General features: G+C 40.4%; 2 protein-coding genes across 12 annotated transcripts in view; one reads left to right on the top strand and one right to left on the bottom strand.

Moving 5' to 3' along the window:
* Positions 1–14,698, bottom strand: part of csnk1a1 (casein kinase 1, alpha 1) — a 57,671-nt gene extending 42,973 nt beyond the window's left edge. Inside the window, exons 1-3 of one of the 3 annotated variants that reach the window (XM_072590926.1) lie at positions 14,346–14,698; positions 14,109–14,215; positions 651–777 (exon numbers count right to left, since the gene is read on the bottom strand). In XM_072590926.1, coding sequence (XP_072447027.1) covers positions 651–777; positions 14,109–14,215; positions 14,346–14,468 — 357 coding nt within the window. In that variant the 5' untranslated portion in view covers positions 14,469–14,698. The remainder of the gene's footprint in view (positions 1–650; positions 778–14,108; positions 14,216–14,345) is intronic. The other 2 variants (XM_072590927.1, XM_072590928.1) reach the window with 2 other exon arrangements.
* Positions 14,699–14,957: 259 nt separating this feature from the next.
* The window catches only part of arhgef37 (Rho guanine nucleotide exchange factor (GEF) 37), a 232,674-nt gene continuing 231,774 nt past the window's right edge, over positions 14,958–15,857 (top strand). For all 9 annotated transcript variants that reach the window (XM_072590933.1, XM_072590929.1, XM_072590942.1 and 6 more), the window contains exon 1: positions 14,958–15,131. The gene's annotated coding sequence lies outside the window, so the exon portion shown is untranslated. The remainder of the gene's footprint in view (positions 15,132–15,857) is intronic.

Here is a 15,857-nt window from a genome sequence, read left to right on the forward strand (position 1 = left end):
AGCACCTACTGCAACAGTGGATGGTGTGAACATTTAAAGAGGTGATGGAGTGGGGATTTATCTTACTAATCACACTGGTATCTTGTAGATGTTGGAAAGACTGAGGGACACAAAGTGAACTATGCGCCACTTCGTCAGCATTGCATTTATGTGGCTAGACCATTTTAGGTTTCTGATAAATGGTACCCCTATTGTGATATATTCAAGGTGTGCACATGCTTTCGCTATCTGTCACAAAGCCATGACAGCATGCACAATAATGATTAGTTATTGTGTAAAAAGAGGCTGTTCAGACCTTCAATTCTGTACCAAATGCCTGAACAGCTCCCCAGTCCTATTCCTCTTACCCTGTACTTACCATGGCTAATTCATTATACTTGCATATCTTTGGACCTGGGATGAAACTAGAGCATACAGCAGAAACAGACATGGAGAGAACATGCAAACTCCATATAGATAGTTGCCGAATTATCTGTAGATAGAGCAGTGCTAACCACTGAGCCACCACACTGCCCATGGTTATTGGGTATCCAAGTTGGAAATTGCAGCGTCCCGCAACATGACATTCAATTTTAAGCAGCCACACCCATGCACGTACACTGAAAACATTTAGAAATCCAACCAGGATTTATTATATAAACAATACAGACCTGGTCAGCTAACATCAGAACAGTTTTCATCGTGAACCTGCGAGAACAGAAGTTAAAAAGATCTTCAAGGCTTGGTCCAAGCAAGTCCATAACTAGGACGTTGTAATCCTTCTCTTGTCCATACCACCTATAAGCAAACAATTCACAAATCATTAGCATACATTGATTTTGAGACAGAACGATTATACATGTTGTTTTCAAATCAAAAACAGTCCAGTGGAATACAAACAAGAAAACAAAAGATTTGGTTAACTTTACTAAAGGCATTGGACTAGATCTCTTCAAGAAGAAATTTAGCTAGTCCCATTCATATGCTCTCCATAGCACAGCTATTCTTTTGCTGCACTTGCTTATCCAATTCTCCTTTAAACGGCAAGGTTGAATCTACTCATGTCACCTGCCATGGAACTTTTTCCCAGTCTCAAACACTCACTCACTGCAATTGGTCCTCTGCTCTTCACCCCCCTCGGGGGGAGGGGGTTATATCCAAGATGTCAGCGACCCAGCAAGTCTGAGTCTACAGTGCTCCTCTCAAGACCTGGGCAAAGTGGGACACCCACCCCCACCAAATCTAAAATCGCTGTTTAATTTAATTAGTTGCTTATCTTCTGTAAAAATGACGAAAGGGAAGGGAGCCCGCAGTTCTCAGCAAGCAGGAACCCCTCCCCCACCCTCTCCAGCTGAGGCTGAGGCATCCGCAGCCACCCGGGGGACTTACCTACGGTGGCGAGCCTCATGGAAATCATCTCCAAACTGGATGCGAAGATCGACGCTTTTATTGAAGAATCCCGAAGTCGATGGGACTCACTCTCAGCCGTGCTGCAAAAAGCACGACCGAGACATTAAGGAAATCGAGTGCCAAGTTGGAGGGGCGGAGCTAAAGGCTGCGACTTCCGAAACTACAGCGAGTCCGGACCTTAGAGAATCATATTGATGACCTCGATAATCGAGGTAGTTGAAAAAAATATTCATTTGCTGGGCTTTCCCGAACGGGAAGAGGAAGGCCAGCTTACAGAGTTTCTCGAATAGTGGCTGCCACAGCTTTTAATGGAGGCTGGATCAAGCCGGGTAAGGGTAGAATGGGCCTACCGGGTTGCAATAAGTGGCCCCGGCTTGAACCAGTGTCCCCGCCCGGTCCTGTTCCTGCTGCAGAGCTATAGGAAGAGGCAGATACTCCTAGAAGCCTGTAGAAATCTTGGAAAAGATTCCCAAGCCATGATCTATAAGGATCCAAGATAACGTTATTCCAGGACTTTTCCCCAGCTCTGGTCCGAAAGAGGAAGACATTCGATAAGGCGAAGAAGTGTTTAAGGGACTTAAATATTCAGTACTCCTTACGCTACCCTCTAGGGACACTACGCTTTAACCATGAAGGATCTGTGTATAACTTCTGATCGCCGGAAAAGGCTAAGGAATTTTTGGACTCTCTTAGATAAATTGTAAGAGATAATGGATGTTGGTTTGCCTTCACCCCACTCCGGTTTATATCCCCCCTTTTCTTTTTTTTTAAACCTTATCTTGGGGGGGGGGGGGGGGGTGGATTTACTTATTCGTTCACTACTTAACGATTTTCTCCCCCCACCACACCCCCCCCCCTGGTTTTTTTTATTATTCTATAAGCCGGGTGGGGGGGTCTAGTTAATGTTGGTGGGGAGAGGTGGTTACCGTATTCTATTTTACTTCCGTCTCTAGGAGCGGGATTGCTTTCCCTTGTTATTTTTGTATTATTATATTTAATTATTTATTGAGGTTGTAATTTTATAGCTATATATGGTTAAACATGGTATTAACATTACCAAATATATTCAGGTGTTGGTGTGGGGGGACAGGGGTAGGGTGCTCACTGTTAACTCTAGCTTTGTGTGTATATTTGAATTCTCCTCATCCTATTGAGGAGCGCTTGGGTCAAGGGTGGGGCACTGGTTGGGAGAGGATATGATGGACCTTTGGAAAGGAAGTGATACCCCCTGGGAACAAGGGGGGAAATCTCCATTTAAATATGTTTTTTTTTGTTATTTAGAAATAGTTTTTATTATACTGCTGAGAGTGTATTAGAGAGCCTTTTTTTTGTGAATTTTATATGCTCTATGCTCAGGATGTTTCCCCTCCCGAGGGGTCTCAGATATGCCCAGACGATTATGGTTGATCGGTCGGTTAAGTGGTGCACCTGGAATGTCAAGGGGAGTAATTCGCCAGTCAAAAGGAAGAAAATATTATCAAATCTCAGGAAAGAAAGAGTTGATTTTAGGTCTCCTACAGAAGACACACCTGCTAGATAAAGAACACTTGAAATTACAACAGGGTGGATTTGATCAGGCCTTTTTTTCTTCTTTTAGCTTAAAAAGTAGGGGAGTTGTTATTCTTATTTGGAAGAATTTCCCTTTTAAAACCCTAAATCAGATAAAAGACAAATCTGGACGATATATTCTTATTAAAGCCCTTATAAATGGAGAGGAATATGGGATTTTAAATTTGTACTGCCTCCCGGCACACCCCTTTAAATTTATAACGGAAGCCTTCTCAAAATTGATGGCTCTTGTTGTCCATCATACAATTATAGGGGGAGACTTTAATTGTATTAGGGATCCGAAAATAGATATGATTCCCAAGAGTACTGCAGGAGTATCTCCCAGTTCCAGACAATTGGTGGATCTGAACAAAGAATTAGGACTAGTAGATGTATGGAGATGTCTTCATCCACAGGACAGAGATTTTTCTTTTTACTCCAATCCACATAAATGTCATACCAGAATTGATATTTTTTTGGCCCCTCGATTTTTAAAAATTCCATATCATCCTGTAAAATAGGTAGTATAGCAATTTCCGACCACGCTGCTGTATATATGGAAATCAAGGTGAGGAACAACGGGACATCCCCTCAGCATTGGTGTATGGACCCCTTCCTGATGAAAGATAGTAAATTTGTAAGGTACTTCTCTCAAGAATTTAAAACTTTTTTAGAAATTAATTTAAGTACAGCTAGCAACCCCATCAATGATGTGGGAGACCATGAAAGCTTACACGCGAAGTTTGATCATCTCCTACTCAGCCACCCAGAAAGAAATTAAAGGGAGAACAACAGCGTCTGCTCAAAGCTTGCTTAAAAGTGGCTGAAACAGCATACGCTGATAGACCTATTATCAAATTGCAAAGGATTACCGCCCTTAGACTAGCCCTAAACACCACGCTTAACCAAACAAGTAAGAGGGAAATATTATTTGCAAAACAAAGGTTATATGAATTTGGCGACAAACCGAGTAGATGCTTAGCATTTCTTGCAAAGAAAAAAAGGCCCCTCAAACTATCACATCTATCAAGGAAAGTACGAGTATTTTGACTCATGACCATAAAAGGATAACGCAATCTTTAGAAAATTTTATTCTGATTTATATAAATTGCAGGATTGTGAAGACAGGACTAGGATGATGCAATCATTTTAAAAAAATTTGACCTTCCTGGACCTAACTCCAGAACAGGTATCCGTCTTAAATGCTCCCCTAACAGTCCAAGAAATACTTGACGCAATCAGGCAACTTCAGAGCGGTAAAGCACCTGGCCCAGATGGTTTTCAAGCTGAATTCTATAAAGAATTTACAGGAATATTGGCTGGTCCACTTATGGACATGTGTAACTACACATACAGTCAGGGCTGTCTCCCGCCTTCACTGAAAGAGGCGAATATCTCTCTCATCCTTAAAAAAGGAAAGGACCCAGAAGATTGCACGTCATACAGACCAATTTCCTTGCTAAATGTAGATTTTTAAAATCCTTTCTAAAACGTTAGCATTGAGACTAGAAAGGGTACTGCCATATATCATAAAGTAGGATCGGACGGGGTTTATTAAGGGCCGTAGATCATCCAATAATATTAGAAGGGTTTTGAATATGATTCAAGTCTGCCATCAGGGAAAGATACGAGGAGTAGTAGTTTCATTAGATGCGGAAAAGGCATTCGATAGGGTTGAATGGTCATATTTGTGTTACACATTGGAAAGGTGTTTACCAAATGTGTCTCAACATTGTATAGCGATCCCAAAGCGGTTGTGGTTACCAATGGATTAGGCTCAGATAGCTTCAGTGTGGGTAGGGGCTGCCGTCAGGGATGTCCTCTCTCGCCATTGTTATTTACGCTAATAATTGAACCACTAGCAGAAGCTATACGGGCTGATCCTAATATAACGGCCCCGAGGATTGGTACAGGTAAACATAAAATTACCCTTTATGCAGACGATGTTCTTCTATTCTTCAGTAATCCTCTGATGTCCGTACCTCGCTTAATCCAAGTTATGAATACATTTAGCGCATTCTCAGGCTATAAAATTAATTTCTCAAAATCAGAGGCTATGCCAATGGATGGCCTTGCTAGTATATCCCACTTATTGGATGGATCCCACTTTTCCTTTCGGTGGTCCCTGGAGGGTTTCTTATATTTAGGCATTTTTATTACCCCAGTATTTGGTCAGTAATACAAGGCTAACTTTGTGCATTTACTGGAAAGGATAAGGCAGGACCTCCAGCGATGGGGAGACCTTCCAATTTCTTGGCTGGGTAGAATAGCACTAATTAAAATGAATGTCCTGCCCCGTCTCCTATACCCCATGAGAATGCTTCCGGTGATGCTGCCGAGGCTGGCACTACATAGGTTATATGGCTGTTTGGGTTCCTTTATCTGAAATCATAGACTGCTCCTCATTAAGCTGAAGCAGCTACAGCAGCCACAGGCAAGGGGAGGATTGGATTTCCCAGATTTTAGGAAATATCAGTTAAGTTCCCGATTAATTTACATGTCTGATCAGTAATCAATCAGCTAAGACCCAATCTGGCTGGACATGGAGGCTTCTCAAGTAAAATGCTCACTTATTAACCTTTTATTTTCAGACAAGAGGAAAACCATTACAGATCACTGTAAAAACCCTATAATACTAAACACAATTAAAGCTTGGAATATAATGCGGCAAAGTGAGGGCAACTCACATAAAACATCCCCCTATGCACCGATAGTGGGAGCATGGGGATTCCAACCGGGGTTTACAGATGCCACTTTTAAACTCTGGAGATCCAGGGGTATCTCATGTCTAGGGGACCTATTTAAAGATGGGGTCCTGATGTCTTTTGAACAGCTGCGTCAGAAATTCGGATTACCTAATGGAGACCTATTTTAATACTTCCAAATTCGAGATTATATACAGAAGAAGACTATGTTATTAGATAGTCTTTATAAATCAGGTAGAGAATGTAGAGTACTACGACCAGTGCGGGTATCTTCCGTCAATACTATTTATCATTTATTATATGATGAAGTATCAGGAGATATGGACAATCTGCTTAAAACATGGGATCAGGATTTGGGACTAGAAATCTCTATAGAAACGTGGAATGACATTTGGGAAAATGCCAGAAGAATCACTATCTGTAACAGAACTCAGGCTATCCAGCTGAAGATATTTCATAGGGCCCATATAGCAACGGATCGATTGGCAAAATATAAGGCAGGAACATCTCCAATGTGTCCCAAATGTAAAATAGAGGTGGGCACTCTGGTACATTGCCTACGGACCTGTCATAAGAGCCGTAGATAGTGGACTAAAGTAGCAAGTACCCTGACAGAAATTTTAGGAACGGAAATTAAAGTGGACCCTGTACCTCTCCTTTTGGGCTTTTCGAACTTACCCTCCCTGGATATGCACGGGAAGAAACTATTTTCTATTCTCTCTTTCTGTGCAAGGAAAAATATTTTGGTAAACTGGGTGACTGAGGGCCCCCCTGGACTTTCAAATTGGCACAGATTAATTATGGAATGTATTCCCCTTGACTTCCTTACAAATATGGTGCACCGAAAGACCGAATTATTTTATAAAATATGGCAGCCCTTCTTGAATTATATGAATACAGATATTTCGGCTATCCTAACAAGGGCTTTTATTTAATTGAGATTACGAACCTGTCTGGTCCGGGGCCCTTTGGGAGAGGAAACCCACACGAATACAGGTTTTGTTACATTTAATATGAACACATTCCAAGCATGTATCTCACTACCCAATTTCTGTGTTATCCTTTGTGCTTTTTCTCTTTCTCTTATTTGAATAATGTAAGAGACTTAAATATACACTCTGGTTAGTTGTAGGTTAGATTAGTAGTTAGTTGAGTTTTGTTCTTTTTCTTTCTCGGTATTTTTCTTTTGTTAAATTTTGGTTGTTATTTAAGATTTAATTGTATATCAATGTTTGTACTTGAGAGTTTTGTTTATTTTTGTAAACTTGTAAAGATGTTAAATTTCTAATAAAAATATCTATTAAAAAACCCTCAGGGGAGGATTTCTCCCAGGCTAAACTGCATAAAACCTCATGACCTTGAGAGCACCACTATCAAATTTCCTCATCCTCACTCGAGTGAACGAACACTGCTTCTTCAATCTACCTATGTAACCCTCCGCTCAAAATCTAGTTCTTCTGTAGTCAAAAGCTCTCACATAGATATGTAAATTATGCACAGAATTGAATATTCCAAATCGAGGCTAAACTACATTTTTAAAATTGAGGTTAACAAGTATTTTATCAAATGGCAGAACTGGCTTAAGACAACAAATGGCCATCTCCTGGTCTTTACTTTCTAATTTAGCAAACTGATAAGTAAAATTAATAAGTTAGGTAATAAAGAGGTTAAGGAATGCTACCACAGAACCAGATTTGCTCTTTATCTAACATGTAAGAACACAATCTGACACGGATTAAAAAAATGCAATTCTAAAATAAGCTTCTTACAGTATCCCATAAAAAAAACTTGGAAAGGGCCAGTATAATGTTGGGATAGAACAAAGGATTTAGAATTTTAATCTGTACAAAACATATTGGAGTTTCAACAAGCTGACGTTATCTTGAAGAAAACAATGCATTCAGACAATTGTGGGATTACAAAACAAGATCAAGGTATCAGAAATCTTAATTTCTTACATAACTTCCTCTGGAATGATTTTTAAAGCAGAGACAATTCAGCTCAGAGAACCATAACAAATGAGAGAATTCAAATAAAATATTTGAAGTCACAATGGCATAGAAATGCAACTGTTCCTATTTTGGGCTTTACTGACAGTAAATTGTAACTCTGGAGTTGCAGTCTGAATCATTCCTCGTGTACTTCAATTTCAATTCAGTGATAGCTGAAGTTCAGAGATTGGATTCACATTATTGCAGCAATAATTGGTGTCTTATTGCAATTTTTAAAAAAAAAACCACTCTGCAGTGGCTTTTTAGTTGCAGGACATCCTTTTCTCCAATAAAACCATACATGACTTGCAATCACAAATTTGAGATAAAATGCAATTAGATCTTTATGACAACATTTTCCCACTTCCTGATTCAGTCAGTTGAGCAAGCACAAAGGGTGTCCTACAGTTCTTTCACCAGGTGGCACTGCCCAACCTACAAGAAATTAGACTCAAATATTTAGGAGCAACATTCAGCTGCTTTTGGCAACATATCTGGGTGGGACTCAAATCCTGAACAAACCAGCTGTCTAACAGTTGTTAACAATCAGCAAATTCAAAATACTAGGCAAATAATACACAAGTTTCATCAGATTTTACAGTTAAGGATTTTCACTTAGGTGAACATTTTCAAAGCTGAACATTGTACAAATAAAGTAACGATGTTTCTGCTGACAATTTATGTAATTTACAAATTCTAATTTTAATTCAATTATCCTTACCCAACAGCAGTCATTTAAAACGTTTCAAATTATGTCTTAAAGTTAAATGTTTCTAAAAGCTTGATGTACAAATTCATTCTCACTACGTACAGCAGTACATGCACCACTGACCGCCCTAACCTTAGTTAGTGAGCTGAAAATTAATCTTAACCCTTAACCAGTTAGCGTTGTTGAAGCTATATGCTGATCAAAAATGGTCTGAACTGACGGTCACAAGTTAGTTATCAAAAGGTCTTCTGTTTGAATGGCCATTTGGCATAAAATGGAGTTTTATTCCAAGTTTTGCCATCATTGCTTACAGTTCGGACCATAATGCAATCAGCATTCATTGATTAATGTCTTGCAACATTTTCTTTCAGGTAAAAAGTCATCAGAAACAGTTAAAAACCAGCAATGGACTAATGCAGAACTAGGTTCTCAATGCATCAAATACTGTTGCCATCTTTTAAATATATTATATAAATAACAGACTGCATTGCAACTTATTAACAGCTTCACAAAGGCCATGAAACCAGAGTGGCATATCTAGTCTAATATCAGACAAATATTGATCTTTAGAACTGAATTGAATGGAGAATTTGAATCTTGCTCGTATGACATGGTGACCAATGAAGAAAGCTACAAATGTGACAACTAGCAGTTTAGTTATAATTTAAGTTGCTTTACCAAGACAACACTTGCTATGCAGTTTGCATAAAGATATTTGGTTGGCTCAAGGAAGCAATGGCAACTGAAGCCTTGCTGAACAGAAGTGCACAAAGAAGGCTCTCAATTTGAAGGATATAGAAAAACAGAAGCTAAAATGTTTTAGAGCAGTCACAGCTGAGATTCCCCCGCCCCCAACCTCACGTGATCTGTTGAGGGCGAGGGATGGGGCAATTACAGTAAGGACAAGATCCACGAGGAACAGCAATCTTCAGTGAATTTCCCAACCTTTCAACACTCAGGACAGAAGCAAGTGATTTCACTTCATATAACCCCAAAAACTTAAAATGCGATCTGAAAATTCTGATCATACTTGGATATATCAAATTGTCTAATCCATTTGTCGAGAGCAATTTATCAAGTGTGCCACTGCTTCCTACACCAAATTACTTTGCATCAACTCATTAGCTAAGTCAAGACCCTAACCATTCACAGGAAACATTACATGAAAGAATAAACACCCCAACTAAGTTCAAAGTTTGGGAGAAGATTTGTAGCTCGGGTGCTCGTTGTTGTGGTTCTGTTTGCCGAACTGGGAATTTGTCTTGCAAACGTTTCGTCCCCTGTCTAGGTGCCTAAGGGAAAGACAACGGAACGAGGACATGCCGCAACCCAAAGGACTAGCCACACTACCAAACATCAGGAGCATTTCCGAACTGACAGCCAGACTACTGCGACCACTAGGGCTCATATAACAGTACACAAACCAACAGCCACTCTCAGACAACAACTCACCAGAATGAAGGACCCGATATCCAACATGAGCAAAACCAATGTAGTGTACAAAATCCCATGCAAGGACTGCACAAAACACTACATCGGACAAACAGGAAGACAGCTAACGATCCGTATCCATGAACACCAACTAGCCACAAAACGACACGACCAGCTATCTTTAGTAGCCACACACACAAACGACAAGCAACATGAATTCGACTGGGACAACAATACCATTATAGGGCAAGCCAAACAGAGAACAGCCAGGGAATTCCTAGAGGCATGGCACTCATCCACAGACTCTATCAACAAACACATCGACCTGGACCCAATATACCGGCCACTACAGCGGACAGCTGGAACTGACAACCGAAAGCGGCAGAGACAGGCCACTATAAATGCCGGAGGAAACAGCACAGAAGCGCTTCACAGGAGGCTCCCAAGCACCGAGGATGTCACCTAGACAGGGGACGAAACGTTTGCAAGACAAATTCTCAGCTCGGCGAACAGAACCACAACCCCAACTAAGTAGTTGACACAAAATGCCCAATACATGCAGGTGGTAAAAATTCAAGCAATGTCTCCAAACTTCAAATTGCTAAAATGCATTAAGTAGCATGTATTGAGAAAGAATGCTGGTGAGCTGACTCAAATGAAGCAAATGGTACAATACCTTCTTCTCTCCATAAACAGATACTCATCCATATTCTATTCTATGTGGTTCCAATCACACTGCAACAGTTTGTTTCACAAATGCGAAATCCAAATATAGCACAAAAAACTTCTAGGAAAGGTCTTCAGATCTAATGAACATTGTAACAATTGCCTTACAAATAAAGGCACAAAGACGAGCTTGGCCTGTCCATGGTCCACCATTTAATCAGATCATGGTTAAGCAGCATCTTGACTCCAATGCCCTGCACATTCTTAATGACAATCCCAAACTTCTAAATTTTTAAAAATGAACCAGAATCAATTAGACGTTATATCAGCATATTTGGAAAACCATCATCTCATCGAAGTCAGCATGGCTTCATGAAAGGGAAATTGAATCTGACTAATTTAGAGTTTTGAGAGCAAGTCTCAACCAGAGTAGATAGTATGGAATCAGTAATTGTGTTGTAATTAGACTTTCAGCAAGCACCTCACAAAAAGCTAAGTCACAAGATAAAATTCCATTGTGTTGGAGGTAGTACATGGGTACAATGAAGAACTGGCTACTGGGCATCTGTAAACAGTGGGGTTCCACAGGGATCAGTGCTAGGATCACAAATGTTAACAATTTTATATTAATGACTTGGAGGAAGGAGGCAAATGTATACTGTAGTCAATTTGCAGATGAACAGTTGGAAAGGCAATTGCAAAGGGTTTACAAAAATTAGAGAGATATCGATAAGTGAGGGGGTCAAAACGTGAGGCTGTGAACATAATGTAGGAAAATGTGAAGCAGTTCATTTTGCAAGGGAAAGCAGTACTATTTACAGTAGAAAACCTGCAGAAGGTTGCAACAAAAAGGGACTTGGGAGTATTTGTGGGTGAAACAAAGGTAGCACACAGGTGTTGCAGTTAACCAGGAAGGGTAAAGGAACAAAAATTTCTGGAAAAGCTCAACAGGTCTGGCAGCATCTGGAGGAGAGGAATCAGAATTAATGTTTCAAGTCAGAAGGAAAGGAACGCTGGCCCTCCAAGAAGTATGGAGGATATAAGTAGGTGAGTCTCAGCGCAACTGCACAAGGTGCTGGTGAGATCAAATCGAGGGCAGAGTAGCTTGCTCCCCTTAATCAAAGAAAATCATTATTTCATTGGAGCCAGTTCACATGTGGTTACTAGGATGACCGCTAATAGAAAGAGATTGTCTTGTAAGCAAGGCTACACAGGTGGGGTCCCTACTCATTTAGAATAAGACGTGATCTCATTGAAACAGGATTCCTAAGGGGTTTGATAAATGTGGATAGGATGTTTTTCCTGATGACAAAGCATAGTCACAGAATAAAGGGGCACCAATTTAAGACTGAGACAAGACAATTTATTTTCAGAGAATCAGGTGTCTGGAACTCTCTAACAGACAGCAGTTTAGAACAGGGTCTTTGTTTTTGTTTAAGACTGCCGAGGATTCTTGATCAGTAGGGCTATCAAGGGTTATGGAGAAAGAACAAGAAAGTGGATGCCAGCAATATCAGATCAGCTAAGATCCTACTGAATGGTAGAGCAGACTCGAAACGTCAAATGGTCTACTCCAGTTCAGTCTTATGGCTTTATGTTCCAAAAGGCTTCAGGCTGCAGAAAAACAGAATTCTACATTTCTAGAATTTTGAGAATGTTTCAGAGTTTCACTTCAATTGCCTGTCTATCTACACTCTTAAAACAAAATTCCTTTGCACCAAATTGTGAGTAGGTTTTTGAAATCCTCTTTAAAAGCTACACCAAAGCACAACATAACAAGCCAATTGAATTTCAACCAAATTGCTTCCTCACTTTTCCAAAGCCCCCTAGTTAAAAGTGAAGATTCTAATTTTTGTTTCCGATTCTCTACTTGTACTCTAACTCTTGCATTTTCATTTCAAAAAGTTCCTTTCTTTCTCTACATAGTGAATAACTTATGTTGGCATTGAACTCTTCTTGCTGTAGTCCTGCCCACATTGTTTGGTTCTCACAATAGAACTGACTGCAATTCTCTCAATTTAGTGGTCTGTTCAACTCTATGATAAAAATGATATTGCTTCAAAGATGCAAATCCAGGCACCACTTCTCAAAACCCAAGCAAAAAATTGTTAATACATTTAGGGATATCTAAATGTAAAGTACCATGGTTGCTAGAAATAGTCAGATTGGAGAGCCTGAGGAGAGTGACAGTTAATTTTTCCACAAAGGTCATCAACTTTCTCAACATGCAGGTATTTTGTCTTCAGCACCACCAGCTCTGCAACTTATTTTGTAGAGAAGACAGACCTGAAGGCTCACATAGACATATCTACTGTGTATCCCACCTGAGCTTCTCATTTTTGTTCAATTGCTCAGTAACTGTGTAAGAAAAACTAATATTTTAAACAGACAGACCTCTTATTTGGTTTTCTTTCATATTGAAAGAAAAGAATAATTTTGCGACAGCTTGAATAGGAGAGTTTGGAACAATTTTTAATTACTATGAGGTGGAAACCATCTTAATTATATTATTTTTTATTTAAATATTTTTTCCACAAAGCTCCCCTTGTAAATTTTAAAGTGATGTGTAAATTGGATCAATTATTCTTGCAATTGGGGTAAAGTCTTTTTAAAAAATACACTACTTCCTTACTGCCCACCATACTAGCCTGCAGTGTTATGACCTATATTCCTCATTAACAGTGTTAAAACTTTGTCATATAATTGACTTTCTTTCCACTTGTTTGAATTAACTCACCATTCAAGTGCTAAGCTACCCCGTAGTTCTGTACATTTAAAATTTTCCCCATTAATTATCCAGAACTACACAGAAACATAAATGCACTTTTTGAATGGAGACACCGAGGTACTTCCTCAGTCTGTAAACTTAGACAAAAGTCGACTGCAAGAGTAGTTCATTTCAAGGTAGCCAACAAAAAGAGGCCTCTTGTCTTAGAAATATGTAACTTAAGTAGATTGTACGCAAGCACCTTGGGAGCCAGAAATAATGAATCACCAGGGATACCACGAAAATACATAAATCTGATATGAAACTTGCTCTTAATCACGTCGATCCGCCATTTTATGACATGTCCGTGCAAAACACAACAAAAGAGCAGCCATTCCACGCAGTCATCCGCACTGTACATGCCAGAACACAAATCAAAGAAAACACCTGGAGAATACATTTCTCAAGAAAACCCGATGCCTGCGGACTGATTTTCAAAAGGCGAAGAGTGTTGACTACCAGAGTGTTTTTTTTTGTTGGGGCGGGTGGTAAGAGGTATGGGGGAAGAGAGAGAGAGAGGGGAACTGCAACCGGGTAAAGGAAAGGACACCATAGGTCGGGTAAGATTAGGCCACACACACACACACAAAGTGATCGCTCGGGACACAGCGAAATCTTTATTTAAAAATAAAAATACGCGAACGCATCGCCCTCAAAATCACCGGCTTCGATTAATGGAGAAAGACTAAAACGAGATTATATAATAGAAGTGGGTGCCTTGTTGCCACAAGCTTTTCGCCTGCCTTTTGGCGGAGGCTGTTCCTGGTTTTTTTTCAAATGGGTGGGGGGGTAGCGGTGAGAGAAAGGAAAGAGAGGGCGGTCGTCTACCGCACAAACACTCAAAAGGGGGCAATTGTTACATAAAACACTCAAACACAACAAAGTTCATCAATTTAACATACCGGATGTGAGGGATGCCGACTCCTCCCTGTAAGATCTTGTACAGTTTGCTCTCATAGAGAAGCTGAGGATGCCTCGCTTTCTGTGATTCCAATTTCACTGCCACCTCCTAGAAAGGTCAAGGAAGGAAATGGGGGGGAAAAACACACTGGTCAGCGGGTGATCAAACAGCGCTGGCCATCACACTGGGGAAAAGGGGGGCGAATAGGACGGCTTTACCCCATCACCTTACCACGTACCTCCCCATTAGTAATGTTAATCGCTAGGTAGATATCACCAAACGAGCCGCTGCCGATTTTCCGGACCAGTTTGTATTTTCCACCGACGATAAATTCCGCTTTCGAACCACTGGCGCTGGCCATCCTCTTCGTTTGTTTCCTCTCTCAGCACGACGACAGGCGAAACGCAAACATATAGAAACACCCAAGTTGTATCGCTTTTTTCCCCCCCCCCGCCGCCACACTCCTGAATTTTAGCGATCCGTTTCCTTATTCCTTTCCTTTGCTTTCCTTCCCCAAGCACCGCCGACTCTCCCTAAAGCTCCATCTTCTCACCGTCAAGTTCTTTCTTCATTGCAAAGCCTTGTGGGGGGGAGGGGGAGGGGCATACGTCATCGGCTTTTTTACAATCATCATCCCGTTCTCGCGCTCATCGCCATGGTGATGTGGCCCCGCCCTCACACTGGCCCTGACGACGCGCTCCCATTGAGCGGGCAGAGTTTGTGACTCATTTTGTTCTGGAGGGGCAAAGAAAGCATTGCTAACCGGGATCTGTAGTTCTCCGCGTCGCGATAGAGCCCGTGTGGTGACTACAATTCCCAGCATGCCGTGTTCTAGCGTGCATGTTCTTCCGGCTTCGCAGCTTTTACAGGTGACTAATATGGAATGTAGTGATTGTGTTTGGAAGGGGGAGTGACATTATAAGCCGTTAATTCTGCTTGATCTTGCTGATATTTGCATAGTATATGTTAGAGAGGGATCTGATTTGAAGATTAAAGTGGATGGGTACAACGGTGGAATAGACAGGTAAGTTATCTTTTTAAATCGACGTGGCTCAGATTATAACAGAAGATGATAGCTGTTATGCAGAAGTTAGAAGGGAGCGATAGCCATAAAGCAATTTCATGAAGGTGAAAGATGTGTGAATATAAGAAAACTTAAGGTTGTAGCAACGTTTTAAAAAAAATTAAGGATTTCATATTGTGTTTATGTGATTTGGAAACTTGGGCACTAAATAAAGATCTGTGGAACAGAGGCTTTTGAAATATTGATGCAATGATGAATGCTAAAAATTCCACGTGTAATCCATAAAATAAATGATTAGTGAAATTGTAAGAGTTAAGAAGTGACATTCAGAAAAAGAAATTCAGTATTTTAGCCATTTGAAGTGATAATTGAGAGATTTCATCTTAAGAGCGAAATGGTGGGTAGCATAAAGAAGGATTGACCAAGTTGTAATTGGATCAAGGATGCCACAGAGTGGTTGCAGACAACTTCTGGTGGATTTGTGAGGATGGTGTTCAATTTCAACAGACAACAAGAGCTACAATGAGCAACTGTACTCTTATGATGTACATGATGGTTTGGAAGATAGACTTGGTAGTTAAAGGATAAAATGAATGTTAATGAAACAGGCAAAGAAACGCATATGCATAGAGGTGAAGTTAGTGGTAGAATGATGACCTGTGGATATAGAGTCATAGAGAAGTACAGCATGGAAACAGGCCCTTCGGTCCAACTCGTCTATGCCGA

The sequence above is a fragment of the Chiloscyllium punctatum genome, chromosome 20, assembly GCF_047496795.1.
Source record: "Chiloscyllium punctatum isolate Juve2018m chromosome 20, sChiPun1.3, whole genome shotgun sequence".
NCBI classification, from domain to species: domain Eukaryota; kingdom Metazoa; phylum Chordata; class Chondrichthyes; order Orectolobiformes; family Hemiscylliidae; genus Chiloscyllium; species Chiloscyllium punctatum.